Raw genomic sequence first — 21,444 nt, forward strand, 5'->3', positions numbered from 1 at the left:
ACGTTACTAATCCTAAATTTCTTACTCTGAATCTAGTTAACTATAGTCCTAGTGATGAAAGTAGTGGTAACAATAGCAATAGCTCGGCATTCGCTTTGTCCAATTCGGAAACGCGTAACGCTGCACCGGGCACTGCTGACGTCGCCGCCGTCGCCTCCGGCAGTAGTAGCGATCATCAATTGATGGAACTCGATCTGTTGCGTAGGAAATTGGACGAAACGGAGCAAGCCATGGCCAAATTGATCGCCAATATGGGATCGATCCCAAAGGGGCAGGTTAGCTGATTTCATTTGTTTTTTTCTTTTCTGGTTATCATTTCGCTGTTTCTTATTTTTTATGGTTATTTAATTCTGTGGGTCCTCCCTCAGGATACCCGAACACAAAATGACTCTCTTATTTATTTACGAAACAGTTGAGCGCAGATTAAAGAACGTTTATTTTAGGCAAGAATTATGGAATTATTTGACAATATAACAATATCTACGGTAGCAAGGTCACATTTCGAGAATAAATTCTTCTTAAATTTCAAAAAGACAAGCTTGATCTAATTTCTCATACAAAGTTTATCATAAATACATAAATTTATGTTATCATGCCGTGGTTCAAGATGGTATTTCCATGTTTGAATGTGAAATCATTTGTTTACTACGATTTTATATTCAATAAAAACTCAGAGTGTGGTTTGTTCACGACAAAATCTGGACACTTATTTATATTGATGGTACTGAGCTATGGTACGCAAGCAGAGAGGATTTATCAACTGGTGAATAAGAGATTTCTGTTCTGTTAAAAAGTAAAATTTTTAATAAACAGCAGAATATTTTTACCAATCAAAAGGTTAACCGAAAATTTGTAAAATTTCGGTAAACGTCTACTTAGCATTACAAAAAGAGCAGCATTACAAGAACAGTTAGCAGTGATAATTAAATCATTAATTCGGTAAAAGTTAGTGACGGCCAATCTAAACCGTTAAATGGACTCAAAAAGTTAGCGATTACTAACTTAAAGCGAAATATACTAACATATATTGAACAAAAACTTAAACCGAAAGAAAATACTGATGTTTAAGTTAAGAAATGTTTCAATAAGGAAACTAATTTCTCAACAAGTGCTCAAAGTTTAAATGCATCACATGTTTACATCAAGGCATGGGTTCTTATCATTAGGAAAGGTGCCTCCAATTCAAAGGATAAGATTTTTTTTCATTTATTTAAATGTGGCTTAGGGACAGGTAATTCCGTATAACAGAATAGTTCAGAATTTCTATCCTTAAGCATCAATCTGTGCGAAGTTTTCCATCCAGGAGATATTCCTGTTTTGTTAAATCCAAAATGGTTCATTATTTTTGTCATCCACTCTAGATGAACGAATGGATGAATAACGCGAGACCGTTAAAATCCTAGCTAGACAAATCAAAAAATAATAACACAAGGCATCATTCGGAGTTTAATGGGAGTTATCACTCATTAACGTGTAATGTGTTTTGAAATTTTTAATTTGATTCAATACGATTTTGTTAATTTAACCAAAAATATAGCCGCCGCCCGTGGCGTAGAAGATAGCATTCAAGTCTTCTAAGCCAGGGGGTATGAGATCGAATCCCGGTCACGGCATACATAGTACACTTTCGGTGGGTTGGTGGTTTTAGCATTTGTAAGATGCTAGCCATCATATCCTCGAAAGATGTACGCTTAGAGTTAAGAAAAAAAGGAATCTCTTCGAGGAAACAGCAAGTTTCATTGAGATCCTGTATGTGTTTGTGTTCGTTTTTAAAAAAAAATTGTTCATCGAGAATAGGAGAATGCTTGTGATTGTTTTTTCTTCTAACTTCTTCTAATATCAACCTGGCCAAAACTTGCAAGCATCCTGGATAGTGAAAAACTTGCGTTTCTCATTTTTTTTCTTTTCAACAAAGTATCTGACACATAGAACATGCATTGCAAATACTACTACGGCCAGGCCAACTATCTGATGAAACGCAAGAGAAACATGAACAAGGGAGGAATGAAGCGTGGAGTTCCCTGCCAAACGCTTCAAATGATTATATAGGGTTTAGTCATAGAAGATAATATTGAATATGTAGATGAGGAATCCTAAAAAGCATATAACAATGGATTGATGTCACCCGAATCCTTCTATGTTTGATGCTAATTCAATCTAATCCTATCTTTTCGCAGCCAACGGGGTTTGTATGATTCTTTCCTCTTGCAGATATTTTGTTTATTACAATATTCATTTCTAAGTAATAACATTTATATTTCTTCTCAGTGAATGATTGACAACTATCACAAGTTTCTTTTGTGATTTAGATGTTTTTATTGATAAAAAAATAAGTCCCGAAACAAATAAAATTTATTGTTTTTTCGCGAAAAACAACAAAAGAGAAATTCGCGAAATCGGAAGAAAAAAATCACGTCACGTAAAGAAATATAATGTTCACAAATAAACAAATAAAATGGAAAGAGCTCACCAATGTTTTGTGATAATGCTGACAACCATGGGGGATGATAAAGAAACCTATTGCCACTTCAAATCTTGAAACAACGAGGCAAAACTCCTTCGAAATTCCTGGACAGCGGTCAGAGCTGCATTCAGGATTCTCCTGGAAGTAGATTGGGGGTTTTCTCGATGTCATTCTTGTGTTATTCGGGGTTCGGCCTTGAAGCAATTTCTTAATTTCATCTGGTGCTCTCCCTGCATGACAAACTTTGTCCTGGGTTGATCCGGAAGGCGTAGGCAGACCACTATTAGCTCTTCCGCAACTTTCACTATAAATGCTACATATTGTATACTTTTTCCGGTTAACTCCTCTTTGTTGGGATAGAAAACTCAGAAATACTTCACCGTAATCATAAATTCACAATTTATATTTTATTTTTCGGATTATTTTTACTTCAAAGCAAAGACAATTGAAACGAGTGAAAAAAAAACACGACCGCACTCCACCAAGGCTTGCTTTGATCCATGTTTGTGATTGATTGAGATTAAATACTAAAAAATAATCTGCAAATCTGTAAAAAAGCGTAAAAAACTACTTTAAAAAAATATTAAATTTAAGTTTTACAGTTGAGTGCATACATATCTTCTAAAAATAAACCAGCAATAAAAAAAACTATGGGCCAATTGTTTTCAAATTCCAAATATCATAAGTGATCGTATCTAAAAAATATGTTTACGTTTCCGAGGTAATTTGGCTTTGTTCAATATTGCTTTAAACCCACACTTTAGTTTAAAGGGTCAGATATATTTTTAATGTATGGGCTCAAAAAGTTTAAGCGGTCCTCATTTAGCGAAACTTATAGCTAGCGGAGCTTTCTTATCCGCTAGCTCACTAAAAATAAAGCGACTAAATTAATTCGTTTCTAAAAGCTGCGCGAACTGAAAAGTAATCAGCGAATTAGCGTTCTGCGCCAGACCCTGCAAAAATGGACTAACTATCTTGGAAATATATGTTCATAATGGTTTGACAGACATTCAAGTCTCGAGAATAATTAACTTTTTTTAATAACTCTTTTATTTTATAAAAATGTAGGTGCCTCATTTAAATAGAAGTGTCCAGATTCTTCCGCTAACAAGCCTGATCAAACGTGGAATTGTTAATCAAAAAACCTGTATTGCTCTGAATGAACCAATGAAACTTGATTTGAAATTTAAAGTTTGAGAGCTAACGTTTGGATTTTCATTTTTTGACTTGTATCTGGCTTATAGAACATGTCTACAAGCCAACAAGTAACTATAAGTTATGAATATCATTTTCGATCCTTGATGTGTACGCCATACGAGAGTTCATTCCTATCAACAAATTGATCTAGCTGCATTTCACTCTGCATTTTTATGCAAAATAAAATTATGCAAAATACAATGAAACGTTATTTATTGAATTGATGGCAGCGTTCAATTAATCAAACCAGAGGATGTTTGAAATTCATTTGTTAAATCGATTCTTTTTATCGAATGTTAAAATTTTCTAAAAACAATATTTTCAATTGATTAACAGATAAGTGATTAACTGCGTTTTATATGCAATTGTGTACCGATAGGAAAATCTAGACGAAATAGTTAGTAGTACCATAGTGAGAATCAATTATGTCGAATAATGATAAAAAGAAATGTATAACGAAAGTAAATTTTCTGCATTTTTGTTTTTTTTCTCACACGTTTTCTTCGACATAACCCGACAATAATCATCATTTCGGAAACAAACACTCGATCTGCAAACCCAAACCACCTCGTCACACTCGTCTTCACACCCAAAATAACCTTTTTTGCGGATTGCAACCAAAAACGAAATCTTTTCCATTTCTTCTCCCCCTGCCAACACAATAAACATACCGTCCATCCCCGGAAAATGAACAAAATAAAAAAAAAATCGTTAACAAAAAAAAAATGCACACACGAATGTCTCATTAACAGTCGTCACGGCTATTCAAGGTCTGATTAGCGCAGCAGATGAGCAGTTATTGAAAATAGATAGCATTAAAAAATCGGCGAACAACTTAAGCAAGGTTAGCGCAAATAATCTCTTTCGTATTTCCTTCTGTTCGTAACCGTTTTTCATCTAGTTTAGTTACCCCTTCTTTTTTTCTGTGGAATTAATAGCTCGTGCTCTTTCTCCCCATTTGCGGTTTATTTTGGACTTAGATTTATCTAAATCCATCCTGGAAACTTCCAATATTTTCTATTTGGTTTCGAATCATTTAGCAAATGTAGTTTCTCAGCGTTATCGGAAGCTTAAAAAATCTAAAATTAGAAGTGTTCTTCCCAAAATGAATTGCATTTTTATGTTTACCTCAAATTGTCAATTTGCTATTACTGGAGTGTATTGTCCTTTTGTTACCACTACTGCTACACACAACTTTCCTTGTATATTAAAAATACTTACACTTTTTATTTAATTATAGTTCTATAATCTATAGTTTTATTCTTTGACTTTTTTTTAACATTGTATCAATAAATAGCGTCAAAATTTGAACCTGTTTTTTTTGTTGTTGTTTGGCAAATAGTTTTCGGTTTGCTTTTGGTTTTTCCTTGTCGAAGCCCATACTCCGGATGATTTTATAACGCCAAATTTTTATTGTTGCGGAAATTACTCGCACTGCCCGAATGGATTTCGAACAGGACTCAGAAAACACCGAACAAGACGAGGAAGCGAAACCGAGCACAGATTCACACGAAGATGACACATCGGACGAGATAGCAGCCGTAGAACGAAACGCCACGGATGAAGAGGTGCAGGAAACTAAAGAGAAAAGCGCTAAATCGGAGGTGGAAACTGAGCCTGTGGACAATGAAACACACGCGTACGACAGACTGACGCCAGAAAGTGGTGCCGTGGTCAAGAAACGTGATGTCAGCGTGGAGCGAAGCAACGTCAAGGTGATACCTATGGAAAAGAAGGTTTCATATGACACCAACAAACAACCTAGTCGTCCGGACACTCCGGTGCAGTCAGTAACGTTGAAACCGGTAAGATAATGAAAATTACTGTATCAATGGCAGAACTAACCGTTTTCTCTCCTTTTCCTCCCTTCAAGTCAATCATTGAAACCAATGCGCCCGACTCGAAGTGTGTCTTGCTGGATACTAAGGTTCAACAGTCCTCGAAAGTATCCGTGTCAGACAACGAATTGGCAGTTGAAACTCTGGATGCCAGCCGAAGAATCGATGAAGAGTCACCAGTAAGTATCAAACTTCCGCCTTTTCTCCACAGCTTTTGGCCTACAAAGCTCACAAAATTTCTCTAATACATCTTGGGTTATCAGTTCGACTTAAATCTGGTAGTAGTGTTTGAGTCGCTGTCCAACCTGAATCAGGGTCGAAGTTTGGAACTCAACGTACTGTTGGGCTCAGAACCCACAACGTCAGTCGTACGTCCCTCACCAGCAGCCCGAGTGGCCTCACCAACGAGGGAGGTAAGCTGCATCCCAAAAAAAAAAACAACGATCATTCCCTGGTTTTGACCAGAATGTCCGAAGTCTGTATCTATGTGTAACAGTCAATAAGACGACACTCGATTCAAACAACACTAACTTCTTAGAACGTTTATGTTGCGTGAACATCATTGCGCCTAACCAAACCCATCAGCTATAGATGATCCTTGAACCATCATCAATGAACCTGAACATAATGTAACATTTGGGGAATATTAATCTTCACTTAAAAAGGCATAATTGTACTGTGCTGTTATATTTTAAGAAACACACAAAGGGATAATAACACCAAAACAGTCAATATAAACACCGGTTTTACGTCCTTCCGAAACATGCATTACCGTTGTTGAGAAATAACCATAAAGTTATAAATTTTCATAGCAGATGTAATGAGAATTGACGCTTTTTTCGTATTTGGATATCAAAATTTGGTTCAATGTTTGGTACAGCTTTATATTTATTTTTAAATGCTACCCAGAGATGTTCCTAGATGCAAACATTAGTTAGCAAAATTTTTGGTAGAGAAATGAATCCATCTGTGTAATTATAAAATGTCGGGAATAGATTAGATGAAAGTTAATTTTAAAAAAAATGCCTGTCGCCCCGTACTACATCATTTTATTTTTCAACCTTTTTATCTTTTCTATTCCTTGAAATTTCAATGTTACTGAGGGATTCATTTCTCCGCATTGAAAATTAACTTTAAATCTCTAAAATTTCTTGGTAAGATTTATGGTTCAGTATGTATATTCATTAATTCTGCTTCCACATACCGTAAAATAGAGTGAATCGGAACAGTGTTTGGGTCATTCGTTATACATATTTCCGAAAAATTCAGCTCTGTCAGCCCACGATTTGCTTTAGATGGTGTATTTAGTGGGTCTTAACAAAACTCAATCAAAAAAGTTAAATAAAGTTAAGAATATTCACACTTATGTTAGTCTTCAAAAATCAAGATTATTTCTTAAAGTTTATTGTGAAAAAGTGAATAATAATGCTTAAACAAACTATTTGAATAGATAACTGCATTTCATGCGTATTCCAGTATTCCAACAAACAAGTTTGGAAGGGGTATTTAACAGATTTTTCTTTAGCACTAAGGAATTTAAATCCAAAAACAGGCTTCCGATTCAAAAATATTTATAATTTTAATCAGTCAAACACTATTCTTCAGTTTTAAGATGTATATGGCAGCACTACCTTGCAGTTAATCGGAATTGAGATCTTTTATTGATTTTTGACATCAAGTTCACTAAAAAGTGAATTTCTTGGTCCGATAATCAGAATAATGCTGTACTTTCCGATAATGCTTGATGGAGTTTTAAGAAATAATTTCGATTTTCGTAGAAAAATATAAGTGGTACTATTCTTATTTCGCACCATTTTCTCATATTTTGGTCCTCAACGCCAACTGCTTCATCCAAAAAAGTAAACTTATGCTTGATTTATCCGTTGAACAATTTTAAACAAATTGTCGAAGAAAATATTCATGATTTTCAATCATTCAGTTGTGCTTCCACCATTTTGAGCATAAAATAACTATTCTTTGCTTTTCATATATTTTCTCGATTTTTCCAACCGCCGTTATTACCTTTTCCATCACCCACTCCTATTCGGAGAAATGTTAATAGTGGTGCCTAACTCTAGGGGAAAAATTATCGAAGGAATTGAAGAAAGGCAGATATACTGTTTTTACCCGATTCTGACAATGATATAACTTTGAACCTAGAATAGGTAGATGGTCCAGAAAATATTCTCCGGCTGGGAGAGTTTTCATTGTGTTCTTGGCGAGGGAAATACAGTACCTATTAGAAAAATCTATCGTTTTTCAAATTATTATTATTATTATTATTATTTCATTTATTCATCGAACATATTTGTTTAAATGAATTCTAATATATATATAAAAAACAGATCAGATAGAATTAAATAGACTGGACTGACGAACACGACGAATAAATCGACTAACAGGTTGATTAAACTGATGCAAATGTTCAGCGTCCTGGAATACTCGCATCATCGCACTCAATGGCTCATTATAGCCGTAGGATGTTCGGTGGACTCGAGTTGATAGCAGCGAGTGAGATCGTAAGGTCCTTAATGGCGCACTAAAGCATATCATTTCCAGCAAGTGTGGTGACTGGACCTCACCGTTCAATACTTTAGCGACGAATGTTGCTTGTTGAATCCTTCGGCGGCGTTCCAGTGTTTCAATACCCAAAAGCTGGCAGCGATTAGGATAAGCGGGAAGATCCTCAGGATGGTGCCATGGCAGATGTCGTAGGGCGAATCTTAGAAAACGCTTTTGTATGCGCTCAATTCGTAGGATCCAACACAGCTGGTAGGGGGCCCAGATGATTGCAGCATGTTCTATTATGGACCGGACGAGTGCACAGTACAGCGACTTCAAGCACAGCGGATCAGTAAATTCTCGTGCTATTTTTGAAATGAAACCAAGTTGTCGATTGGCTTTATTTATGACGGTTGTTCGATGGCTGTTGAACGTGAGCTGTGCATCAAGGGTAACACCTAGATCGTCAACTTCCAATACCCTTTTAAGATGCTGATGATCGATGCTATATTCGTGTAGAATGGGTGATTTTTTTCGATGGAAGGTTATTACATAGCATTTAGGGACACTGACAGATAACTTATTCAGTCTACACCATTCACTATCACAAATGACTGCTTTGCGATATATTTAGGCCCACTTACAGTTCGTGTGAAAAAATCTTATTTCGTCGATAACTGCAGCTATGATGTTATTGCTCTGACCGAAACATGGTTGAACGAGAGGTCCTTCACTAGCCAGGTTTTTAGTTCAGACTATGGGGGGCCATTCACTAATTACGTAAGCACTATTTTTTAAATTTTGTTACGATCGACTAGCTCAGGCGGCCCGAACACTCAGGGTCGGCGCTGCAAAGCGATGGCTCAACAAAAGGTCACTAGGAAGAGGGACCGCGCCCCAGAAAATTCCCCCCAGAACTTCCGAGGTATATCGGCTCGAAAGAAGTAAATTTGTATATTTTAGATTTTACATTATTTTATTTAAGTTTTTTTTTTAAACAAACAAAAAAACATAAAAGGGAAAGGGATTACGGTGCGGCCGATCTGCTGCAGATGATCCCCCGGGCAAGTTGAGTTAGCCACATGATGGGCTTCATGGGTTTGAGGCAAGGCCGTGCGAACGGGGGGGGTTTTAGGGGTTTACCCCCCCCATGGAGATTTTTTCCTAGTAAAATTTCTCAGTTCAAGAAATGAATTTACCGTAGTAACAAGAAATTACTTCATCCAAAAAGGTGTTTATAAATAAGTATTAATAACCATGTCGCAAAATTTTCTCGCCTCCGGCGGAATTTACTCCTACATCACTCTAGGCCTAAGACATTTCATTCTGCGACAGTACAATTTAATACAAAACAATTTCTCATCTTTGAAATTGGCTTTTATTAAGACATGTATCTAAACAAGTTTAACCATAACGTTCTTTCAAATCACTTTGAGAATAAAAAAAACTATTATATCATAACAAATTAAATAATAATATGAAATATTCTTAAAGAATCCATCCAATTTAAACATCAACTTGAATTTGTGTATATTGTTCTTCTAAATACTCAACTCGACTTTATAACGATTTTTATAAATTACACAAGGCCACAAAATTCACATTTAATTAAGGTGTAAGAATTTAAGAGCAAATTATAATTAATTTTGGTGCCTTTCAACTTTTGAAAATTGGTAAATTCTAAAATTAGAATTATTTTAGAAAACTCTGAACTTTTCTAATAAAGTTTCAAAAATTAAAAAAAAATAATGGAGGGATTTTCCCCAAAACTGTAAGTCATTTTGACTTCTGCGAAAACGCTTTCCCAATTCTGAAAAATAAAAGATTTTAAACGAATTTTAAAAATGTTTTTTTTTGTTATTATATTTGAAATATTTTTAAAGAATAAATCAAATTTTTTCGTAGATTTCGAGAAGTTCGCTTACTTGAATGATCAATTGAATTTTAGAAATAAGTTATGACATTTCTATGAAGTTTTTGCTAAAAAATGTCTTCCAAAAATTTTAAAATTTTATCTTTTTATAGAAGAGAAGGTGTTTTAGATCCGAAATTTAGCCGAAATTTTTACCAATGTTTTTATTTTAAATTTGAAATAACCATATTAAAATTAAAGAATTAACACCACTGAAATTGGTAAACACTTAAAATGTATATTTTTTAAACATTTCAAATAGAAAAAAATTCAAAATATATTTTGGATGGGGGGTCACCGACCACATATTTTAACTATTGGTGGAAATGCAAGCGTTATTGCAAGTGAATTAGCGTTACAGTAATTTTTTTCTTAAAGTCCTCCTACGAAACACACTGTGCCTTATTTATTGTGTGTTTTAGTATTGTTGGTAATTCTAGCTAAATTTGAATTTCGAAAACCCCCCCCCATGGGCGAGTCCTTCGCACGGGCCTGGTTTGAGGTTAGGTTGCTGGGTCTGGGCTTGGTCGACAGCCAAAGCCGGAGGCCACTTAATAAAAAAAGGAGGGTGTTTGTTACCTTGGTTGGTGGGTGGACCCCCCGGCTTGTCTGGACGATGTACCCGGATGGCTTGGATAGATGGCGTCCCCGGATGGAGTGAAGCAGCGGGCCGCCTGGTTCGGCTGGACGGCGTGCTGCTCGGTTCCGCTGGATAGGGAGCTCCCCGGTTCGGTTCGTCGGCGTTTCCGGATAGTAGGACCAAACAGCGCGCCGCCTGGTTCGGCTTGACGACGTATCGCCGGGTTCGGCTGGACGATTGGCCGCTTGGTTCGGCTGGACGAAGAGAGTCGCTCGGATTATCGGGACCACGTGGTTGTTCGATCTGGCTGGACGGCGTGCTATCTGGTTCGGCTAGACAGCGTGCCGCTCGGTTTGACAAGGCGGCTTGCCGTATGGTGACGGACGGCGTGTCGCTCTGTTTGTCTAGACGGCTGGCCGTATGGTAACGGACGGCGTGCCGCTTGGATCTGCAGGACGGTGCGCAGTTTGGATTTTGCTGGATGGCGTGGTTCGGCTTGATGGTGTTCTTAGGGTTCGGACCGCTTGACAAGGTCGTCTTTCTGGGCCACTTGACCGGAATCCGATTTATGGGAGGCAATTGGCGACCCTCCCAAAACGGTTCGTCTGATGGATTTCGGCCAACACTTCCACGCGGTCACCGAACTTGCACTCTGGATCTTGGACAACGACGCACCGTCCTCGATCGTAGCCAAACTTAGAATGCCCAACGGATCTCTTCTTCGCAGCTTTCTCTCCTTCCTTCTTCTTCTCCGGAACTTCAGCTGTCATGTCCACGTCATCTTTATTTTGAGCGCACGAGTTATGGTGCGTTACGCTTATTTATCGTGCGCTCAGTGTTGAGGGGTAGGAGTGAGAATTAGGGATGGACAACGGACATGATCAATTAAGCTTCCTATCAGACACCATACAACTATTTACAATGTACCTAACTTGTCAAAAAAAAGGAGCCTTAAAAATACAATTTTAATTTTAATTAATTAAATATATACATGGGATGGGTTCTACAAATTTACAACGATTGCTACCAGTACGTGTGTACGGTAACAATTTTTAACCTTACCTCCCCCCTGGTAAGACAAAGTAAGATTTCTCATAATCCCCCCTATCCCCCCTAGTAAGATCTCACGTTTTTTATTCATTGAGAAATTGACACCTTTTTTTAAAAAAAAATAGCTTAAAAATATTAAAAATGTGACATCCATCCTTCAAAGCAAAGCACTTTTTAAGTAAAACTTAATAACTGGATTTAAAACGCACAATTTATACAGAACTACAAATGAAATGTCATGAACGATTACAAAAAACATTATTTAAGACATAGCATGTTCGGGGTAACAATAATCTTCAATAAATTTCCACAATCGAATAAACAATATAAAACCTAAATTCCGATTAAAACAAATGAGTGAAAGATCAGGTTGGCACAAGGTGCCATAAAAAAATTGTAATGTTTTGACCTGAAAATCAAAAAATTCTAAATAAAAAGTTATACTATACTTTCAGAATTGATGTACAAATGTTTAACGAATATTACGTTGTCAACTAACCTTCTTAGAGATCAGACTCATTTCAGTGGTAAGCGATAAAGTTTTAGGTTTTTTTTGGTAAATCGTTTGTAAAATAGATTCAGTAGTATTTAACACTGAAAAAACTATCTAGAAATTCATTATCAAAAGCGCCTCATATTGGTTTTCAAAGATATTTTCTTGATGAAGTCAAGAAAGTTTTTCTCGGTACCGACTGAAATTATTTTAAACTCCTTAAGCACAGCCACTCTCCGCCAGATTAATTGCGTAGAAAATGAAAACGGTTGTATGCTTGATCCTAGTTTCGCTAATGAAAAAGTTAGTACGTCAACAATTGCCTTTGGTCAAATTGGTTCGGCATCATCCCGCTTTACTTATCACGATTGAGGTTTCTGGCTCGGATTTTTCTTCTCATAAACCAATTGCTTTCTACCATGATTATAAAAACGCAGACTTTACAGTTATCTCTGGTGTGCTAGACTTTATAGATTGGGAAACTGAGTTTACGGATCCCAACGCCGCGGAAGAAACATTTTCAAACATCATCAATTTATACTATTGATCGTCATGTTCCGAAACGTTTGGTAACTGGAAATTCTAGAGCTCCCTGGGTTACTAATGACCTAATGACAAATCAGAAAGCTCTAAAGACCAATACCGTAAACTAAATTCTTCGTATAAAAATGCTACAGGAACTATATGACGCGACTGCAACGAAACTTCAAGAAAAGTCCTAAATCGTTTTGGAAACATGTAAAAAATCAGCGGAGATAATTTGGACTACTAACGACCATGTTCCTGGAGGGCGAAACGGCAAGTTCGGATCCCGAAAAATTTTCCCGAAAATTCTCTAGTGTTTTCACCACTGCTGGTTTAACTTCTGCCGATCAATTAGCTAACGCTGCTCGAAACGTCCTTTCCTTAAACTCATCTTTAAACATCACTGCACTGGGTCTGTGACTGATTTTTATCTTTGAGTTTTTGCTCAACAATGTACCAATTAAAAAAAATTAAACCGAAATTGATGATTGATGATATGATTATTCATTTTTAAGTTCTTCTTTTACAAAATTTGTGATCGTATCAAATCGTTACTTGAAAAAATTTGACCTAAATATCAACGGTGATCAAATTTTTTATAATGAAACCTTAAGTAACAAATTATGGAATTCGCTTTCATCGATGAATAAAATCTTTCAGTTTATTCCTAAGAGTTGATAGATTAAACTTGTTTGATTAGAGCATCGATTTTTTTTTTGGAGAGCCTTCAATTTCTTTTAAAAAAAACTAAATTCATGCTCAAATCGAACAATCTCAATCTTCCAAACTCTTTTGCAAATTCGAAGATTTCAACCATCGATGAATATAAATCAAATTTTCAAAAATGAAAGTAAGAGATAGAACTTTCTTGATGCAAACTTTAACCAAATTTATGTTTTTAGTTTGCAATTTGAAACTGCCATATTGATAATTAACAATAGAGCATTTCCTGAGACAGATGGTGGTAGGGTAGCTTTTTGTTTTTGTTTTGATATTTGTAAACACCTACTGGTCGCCATTTTGAACTTGAGAGATTTGCACTGTTCAATCATTTCTTCGAAAGAACTTTTTTTTTTAAATTAACATTACATAACATCAATATTACCTTCAAAGTATTTCATGTCTACAATTATTTAATTTTAGGTAGTTTAAAAAGTTAAGAACTTTGCAAAACCATGGTTATGCATAACTATTGCACCGCCAATTTGGTTTCGTTACTATCCCGCCATTGAACATGCGTAGTGTTGTTGTTATTTTTACCCTACCACCAGGTGCCGAAAATTGTAAACATGAGAAATCAGCTGTTCGGTTGACAAGTCGGGAAATACCTTATACACCACGAAAATATAAAATTTTATGCAGATTTCTTAAGTGAAAATCAGGTGGGGTAAGTGTTCCTAATTTGGCATGTGTGCCTAATGTTAACTTACCGTTCGATTTTGACTGTTTTTGACTTTATTTTTCACTTATCACAATTATAAAAAATATGATAATGTAATGGATCATGTAAACTTTCTTTTTAAAAACAAATTAGTTTTCTAACTCACAGGATTTCTCGTGAAATCCGGATTGTTTCAAAGTATGTCCAAATCGAAACGAATTGTTAGCAAATTTCTTAAAAAACACCTATTTAGAAATGGAAGATAAAAGCTGAATTTGTCATCCGATTTTTTTGAAATTTTTCGTCGAGTTTTTTTATCATGATTTAGTAATAAGAATGTTAGAACCATGTTTTTTTCGTGTAAAAACTAAAAAAAGCTTATGTCTACAATTAGGAACACTATTTTCAATGTGTTCCTAATTGTGGACATAGTCAAAGTTTTCCAAACTATATCAAAGTCACAGAATGTATTTGAAATAAATTTGGTTGGTTGAATTGTGTTTTAACTTACTTTTCAACGACCTGTTAAAATCAACTGTTTTGAGTTAATTAAACATGATTTTTTTTACTTCAGTGTATCTTAAAGCTATAAATGTTGAGAAAATATTTTCGCCAGGTTGTAAAGAACGCACCATACGCGACAGGAAAGGAAACTATCAAGTTACAGAGAGCTTCTCAACGAGAACATAATCGAAAGGAAAAATTTAAAAAAAAATCTAAATTCAATACGTTTTGTGCAGCCACCTGGGGCATCATGCAACACTTTTCCATTTCAATAGCTTCTTAAAACCTGATGTTCACAGATAATCATACCGCTTGTACATCAAAAGTTTTAAGGTTAATGGGACATCAAATAAACGTAGTCAGAAAAATAATTGGTTTCACCAGTTATTTTTAAATTTTCAAAACAAGTTGCAAAAACATTTGTTTTGAATGAAAAATTGCATAAGGGTGCTGTATACATTTAGGGAAAAAAAATACTACAACAAAATTTAAAACGATATTCGATGCATTTTAGCCCAGACTGCTATCGGAATTTTTAAAATATTTGTTTAAAAAAAATTAAATGATTGTCCGAAAATATTTATACACCATCAGTGTTGATATAGGATAATAAAATGAATATAAAGTGTGTAGGTGATAAGCCAATCCCTCATACTGTGTAAAGTTTTTTACGGTATTAACAAATGTAAAAATTTCGATTTTTCAAATTTTCTATGAAAATCAAAAACTTCAAAAAACTATCTCACGACGTGAGAAACTATGGCATCATCGTTTTGTTCTCATTAAATGTTAATTTTATTACATTATACTAAAACAACATTTAAATAAGTGTTGTGATACACAAACGTTGCATCGAACCATGCTGTTGCATGATGCTCTGTTTGACTGTATATTATTTGTATCCATTACAATGAATTTTCTATTTTTTGAAATATAATAAATATATCCATTTGAAAAGATAAAGTTTGAATTTTAATAAGCTCACGTCCACTAGTTTCTTGAAAATTAGCGTAAAGGAATATTGTGTAGGATTTAAATAGTCCTTATTTCTTTATTCATATTCCAAAAACGTTGTAAAATATATAAAAAGGTGAGTTTTGAGATTGTTCTCATTAAAGTATTAAAAAACAGACCCATAAGCAAAATCAGGAACAAATGTTGGGTACGCGGATACGTTTTTCCTCATATGTTAACATTAGGGACACACATATGTTAACATTAGGATCAATTAGTGCCAAATTAGGAACATTGACACACTTTATAAAACATGATATTTTTTGTAAATTCAAGCTTGAAATGATTATTTTAAACCATAACAGAGTTCAGAAAAAAAAATTTAAACTTAGTTACCAGAAAATTGTACATCTAAGAATTAATGATTCGGCCTATTAATATGAAAGCTAAAAACCTCTTACATGATATAGCGAAAGTAGGCTCACTTACCCTACGTGTTTCTTTAACAGCAAATATTTTTCATAAAAAATCAATTGCGTAATGAAAATCTTGTGGATGATTTTTTCTTATACAATAAGGGATTTTTCATGAAACAAAACTTAAAAAAATAACTTAACCCCTCATTTCATGATTTTTTATTTTTCCTTAAAAATCATTTTAAACAGTTCAAAATGATGACTACATCGAGAAAAAAAATTAAAATAAAATACGATTTTTCACTTTCTTCATACATTAATTGTTGCAAATTTGTTACTTTAGGGGAGAGTGGGGATACTTGATCCCCTTTTCTTACTTTCACCATATCTTTTTGGAAAAATTTAGCAACTCGCCGTCTTTGACATTTTCTGAAAGCTTGTAACTTCAAGTTTCTATGCTCCAAAAATTATAATGATAATTGGACCCGTTGATGAACTAGAAGCATTTTCGTAGGAGTAAAAAAAATGCGATTTTTCTGAAGTTAGGGGAGACTTGATCCCCTATTGAAGGAGACTTGATCTTTTATTCAGGAAGCCTTAATCCTTGTATAAAAATCAAACAAAACCCCAAGATATAATGTTAATTGACTATTTTGGTCATGTTTGTTCTTATTTCACAATTTATAGCAGGCATAAGAAGAAAATTCTATAACTTTGTCTCAACGCTTATAACATTGCATACTTAAAGGCGCTATTGTTTATAATTAAGAGAAAATTAATAATAATAATAATAAACTACAAGCATTGTTATTTTGTTCATTTTGGCACATTTTTCTAGAACATTTGATCTTTGTAAGACATTCCAGTTTCGAGATATAGCTAAGGAATCAAGTATCCCCAGGGATCAAGTATCCTCATTCTCCCCTATGTAACGAAGGATTAAATTCTAGTTTATATTTGTGATTTTCAACTGAATTCTGTGTACTGTACAAACTTATTTGAATAAAAAAAATTAAATCTGGAAATTGAATTCACAAGAAAATTTTTAAGTTCATGATTTCTTGAATTTCTCAAAAAATTTATGTTGGTTGTAAATTCACAAGTTAAAACTTAGTTTAAGAACTTAAAATTTTAATATAGAATAAAATTTCTCTGTTTTTATATTCGGAAAACTATTATCAAAACATTGAAAATGCATTTTATTTTCGAAAAACATGATTCAAATTTGATATGAAATGCAAAACCAAATTAGATTAATGATTTAAAAGCAGTTTTTCATTTCTAATTCCTGATGATTATTCGAACTGAATATCAAGAATCCTAAACTAAATACAGAATCTGAAATACGATCTTTAAATACAATTTGGTTTATGTTTATATGGAACCAGAACATCCGAAATGGATTTAATTTAATTTTAAATTTAATATTCAGACCTGAATTTCAATGAACAAGTGATCAAGTTTAGATCAAGGTAGTTTGTGCAATCTTGTTTTTATATTTTTAATTATTTTATTTTTGCATCCAAATAATCATTGGGATTGTTGAATCGTTATCAAACTTACTAGGTTACTAGGTTTTGTATCATGCTGGAATCGAAATGAATGTTGGAATGTTGAAAGATGAAATTCCAATCCGCCTAGAGGTTAAAATCCTCTTTTGAGATAATTAAATTAAAAATAATTTTAGTGGCTCTTTCAGCTTTCAACAATTGCCCATCATTTCCACCATGTCACAAATCCTAGTCGTGTCGCGTTATTGAATTTTCAACGAAAAATTTTTATGTGAACTCTAAATTGACCTTATAAACCTCATTGATTCTTCCATGTTATAAAATCTATAGTTACAACTATAGTTATGTTACGTTATCGAGCTATTAACTAAATGAAAATTCTTCATGATTAATTTCACGCGGACTGTTGATGAGCCTTTACATCATAAACGTGACAGACCTGTCCAGCCATGGAAGGATCTTTATTGTAAGAGCCAACATAAATTTAACCAGATCTCTGGTGTACAAGGGTTGGGTTTCATAATACATTGAAATATTCGTTCAATCAGTTTTTGTTCAACCTGAGGATGGGATTAAAATAACAATTCAGACACATGAATGCTACCTCAACATCAATTTTATGTTCCGCTACGTCCATGCTTTGGGATAACAACTATACATAAATTTTGCTAAAATTGAAAACTAACCTTTTCCATTATTTTTAGGTTGTGCTCAGTGGAAAAATGAAACTTTCGTTGGTGAAATTGGATGATAGAGATAATAAATCAGCCGATGGTGAGTGTAGCATTAAAATTGTAGTAATTTTGATTTCTTATGATATGCTGTTTTCCAGATGTGGTGACAGTCCCGAAAGGAAGTAAAGGCAAAAAGTCATCAGACGACACATTCGGCCCCAACGAGGAGTGAACCGGTGGCGATTCCCTTGTGTTAGGACCCAAACAATAGAAGTGTTTCCTACGGCAACCAATACAGTTGGTTGCGAAGATCAATGTTTTTCTAGACTGTGAAATGAAAAAAAAAAAAAAATGATAACAATAGAATGGGTTTGATCTAGATAATTTCATTGATCCCTCTTCTAGGACTGAAACAGACAGGTGAATCGAAATTTTTTTGAGCGACAACCGAAACAGCGGCCAAATTTTTCAAATTTAGCTTTCTCGTCATCTAAGTTGTGCTGCAGCTCTGAAAGAAAATTTGTTTTGCGAACCGCCTTAAGTTAGGTTCACTTACCGGCACATGTCGGACTTCTCTGTCCAATTCGCTCAAGTGTCTGTAACTTTTCTTCGTAAAATATTTGTTTTTCAATCAACCTGGATTTGAACAGGTTGAAGCCAACTGCTACCGTCTTGTATATCTGTATTCTTATTTAAGTTGATCTCTTTGTATTTTATTTGTTAATCCTGTCCAGATAAATAGTATTTTTATATTCTAATACTATACCTTTTAGATCAGGTTTAAGTTACCACGTTTATTGTTTTTTGTGTATATTTTACTCCTCCTAAGTGCAGGCCTTTTTGTTAGTCGCATATACATTGTTACCAGTTATATATAGCAGATATTCTGCATCCTTTAATCACAAAATGAACGCAAAAAAAACTTTGTCAACTCAAAATGGATGATACTTATAGTGAAATATTAATAGTGTTATTCTGCATGCCTATTGTAACAGCGAAATTGAAATAATAAAAAAGTCACACTGTTGTAAGCACTGTTGTTAATCGATGACACGTCACAATTTTTGGTTTCGTTTGGTGTTTCAGTGCGGGGATGTAAGGTCGTTTTGACAAAAATTAGGACAACTTGATGAAAAATTCAGGATCTCCAGGACACCACAAATTGTGTATAAATTGTACAAATAAAGGCGATGAACAAGTAGTTATAAATTCCATTACAGTTTAGATATTTTTAGAAAATCAGAAAAATTCTGTAGATGAAAGAGCTTTTTTACAAAAATCAGGACAATTTAAAAAATCAGGACGGTCTTTCGAAAATTAGGACAAATCCTGATTTATCAGGACACCGTGTACCTGGTGGTGTTTTATTTCCGTCTACAGTGTTTTAGGATTTTATTGTAGGGAAGTTAAACTCCCTTGAAAAAATAAAAATGAGGATTTTATTAAAAAATAATCACTAAGGTGTTTTTATATCGATATTTCTAATTATTGCAATGCCAAACGTATTTTAAATTATAACAATGCTTAAATAAGCAACAAAGCAAACATTATGATTATGAGTATGTTAATATCTTAATATACACTGTAGTATTCGGCATTAGATAACTTATCGTATTTATTCAATATAACTCTTAATAGATTGGGATATTAACATATTTTTAAGGGGATAGATTCCATAAAATGTTCCCTTTATAACCAGCTGAAATTTTCATGCTTTATTCTGCTTCCATAAGATGAATGGAAGAAGAAGGTAAATTCTCCATTTTTCGTTGGACAAAAGTATTCAGCACATGACAAATGGCACGTTTCCTTGCCAAAATTGATTTAAAAGCACTGTTTATGAATGAAACTAAGTCATTTGATCAACTTTTTTTTTAAGCTTTTAGTACACTAAATTGGGCAGACTCAAAATTTAAGTTTTCCAAGTTGTTGAGGTTATTTAAAGATATTCAAAATTAGAAAAAAATAGTCTCTAAAATATTTAAGAGTGTGGCTTAGAACAAATAAAAAAATACAGCGAAATATAATGAAAACCAAGAAAACACCAGCGACAAGCTTAAATTTCAACGATTTAGCAAGTTTTCAAAAAAAAAAAAAATAATAATAATAATAAAAAAATAAAACAAAAGTGTAAAGTCATGCTAGTTTTCTAGAAAATATTTTTAAAAAAACCTCCAAATGTGATTGAAGAGTTGCTGGATTTGAATGAAAAAGATTTACATTAAAAAATAAACCTTAAGCTCCGAATTAATTCCACTTCGTTGGTTACGAAAAAAATGAAAAATTCGAAAAAAATCATATAGCGAGTGATAGCTTTTATAAAACTGCAAATAGCGACTTTAATGTTACTCAGTTGTGTGTTTTGAATTAAAGTTTGATAATTTTTCAAAATCTGAATAAGATATGCCCATTTAAAAAGAGTGAGGTATTGAAAGAATGAAATTTAGTTAAACTGCTTTACTAATAAGAAGCTTTCTAAAATAAACTTGAGTATTATATTTGGCTGCATTCGAACTTTTCATACTTTTTTTAATAAGATTTTGTTACTTGAAATTCAGCATCGTTTTAACCCTTTTTGGAAGATAGTAATAAGTGTTCATGTTAAAAACTTGTATGATTATTCGCGTTTCTGTGTTCAATTACTTGCTAAAACATCCAATTTTGAGCTTTCTGTCGAGGTTTTTGGATTTTTTAAACATATTTTATTATATTTTTAGCATTAATTGTTTGTTTATAGACATTCTGCAGGTTTTTGGATAATGTTTCACAAATTTGATTTTCTTTAAATTACTTAATCAGCTTAAATAACTTTAACATGGAAATCTTCACAACTAATAACATTATAAATCATAAAATAAACCAAAACAACCTATTCCGTTTAAAGGTAAACAAAACTTGATTAAACTTGGCTTTGTTTCATTCATCTACAGTGATTTTAAATCCATTTAGGTAGAGAAATTATCATTAGAATTAGCTGTAAAGTTCCGTATACTTTTGTTCAACGGAAAATGGAGAATTCTATCTTTTTCTCCCCTTCTTGTTATGGAAGCAGAGTAAAACATTGTGAATTTCATCAATTTCTAATAAAAGTTACTTAGGTTAAATGCAATAAGCTAATTAATGCTAAATACTTTTGTCCAGCAGTGTAAGATGCAGTCTTCAAAAGTAACCAACATCCGGAATAACGTATTTGCTGCTTTTCTTCAAAGCCGAAAACCATTTGGACATACTGATGGTTGTAAAACGAACAGATCTAGATAAATTTATCGTGTACAGCACGATCTAGCGGTCAGTAGCGCAACTTTGACGCCACAGTTAGTTTTGCTTGATTCGACAGGCGAGGGCTATGAACTGTGGTAATTCAAAATTTCGGACTTTTAGTCGGGACACAAACTGAAGTAAGTCCGCATAAGTATAGGTGTGTTCAACAGAACTCAATCGAA

The 21,444-nt window shown here is 33.9% G+C and overlaps 1 protein-coding gene across 12 annotated transcripts in view; it reads left to right on the forward strand.

The window, feature by feature from the left end:
- The window catches only part of LOC129758078 (protein P200-like), a 64,086-nt gene extending 45,054 nt beyond the window's left edge, over positions 1-19,032 (forward strand). For 8 of the 12 annotated variants that reach the window (XM_055755510.1, XM_055755512.1, XM_055755511.1 and 5 more), the window contains 5 exons: positions 5,119-5,466; positions 5,535-5,678; positions 5,763-5,912; positions 18,032-18,101; positions 18,160-19,032. In XM_055755510.1, coding sequence (XP_055611485.1) covers positions 5,119-5,466; positions 5,535-5,678; positions 5,763-5,912; positions 18,032-18,101; positions 18,160-18,233 — 786 coding nt within the window. In that variant the 3' untranslated portion in view covers positions 18,234-19,032. Of the gene's footprint in view, positions 1-205; positions 276-4,413; positions 4,506-5,118; positions 5,467-5,534; positions 5,679-5,762; positions 5,913-18,031; positions 18,102-18,159 lie in introns of those variants that run through there. The other 4 variants (XM_055755519.1, XM_055755520.1, XM_055755518.1 and 1 more) reach the window with 3 other exon arrangements.
- Positions 19,033-21,444: the final 2,412 nt, after the last annotated feature.

The sequence above is a fragment of the Uranotaenia lowii genome, chromosome 3, assembly GCF_029784155.1.
Source record: "Uranotaenia lowii strain MFRU-FL chromosome 3, ASM2978415v1, whole genome shotgun sequence".
Classification (NCBI taxonomy): domain Eukaryota; kingdom Metazoa; phylum Arthropoda; class Insecta; order Diptera; family Culicidae; genus Uranotaenia; species Uranotaenia lowii.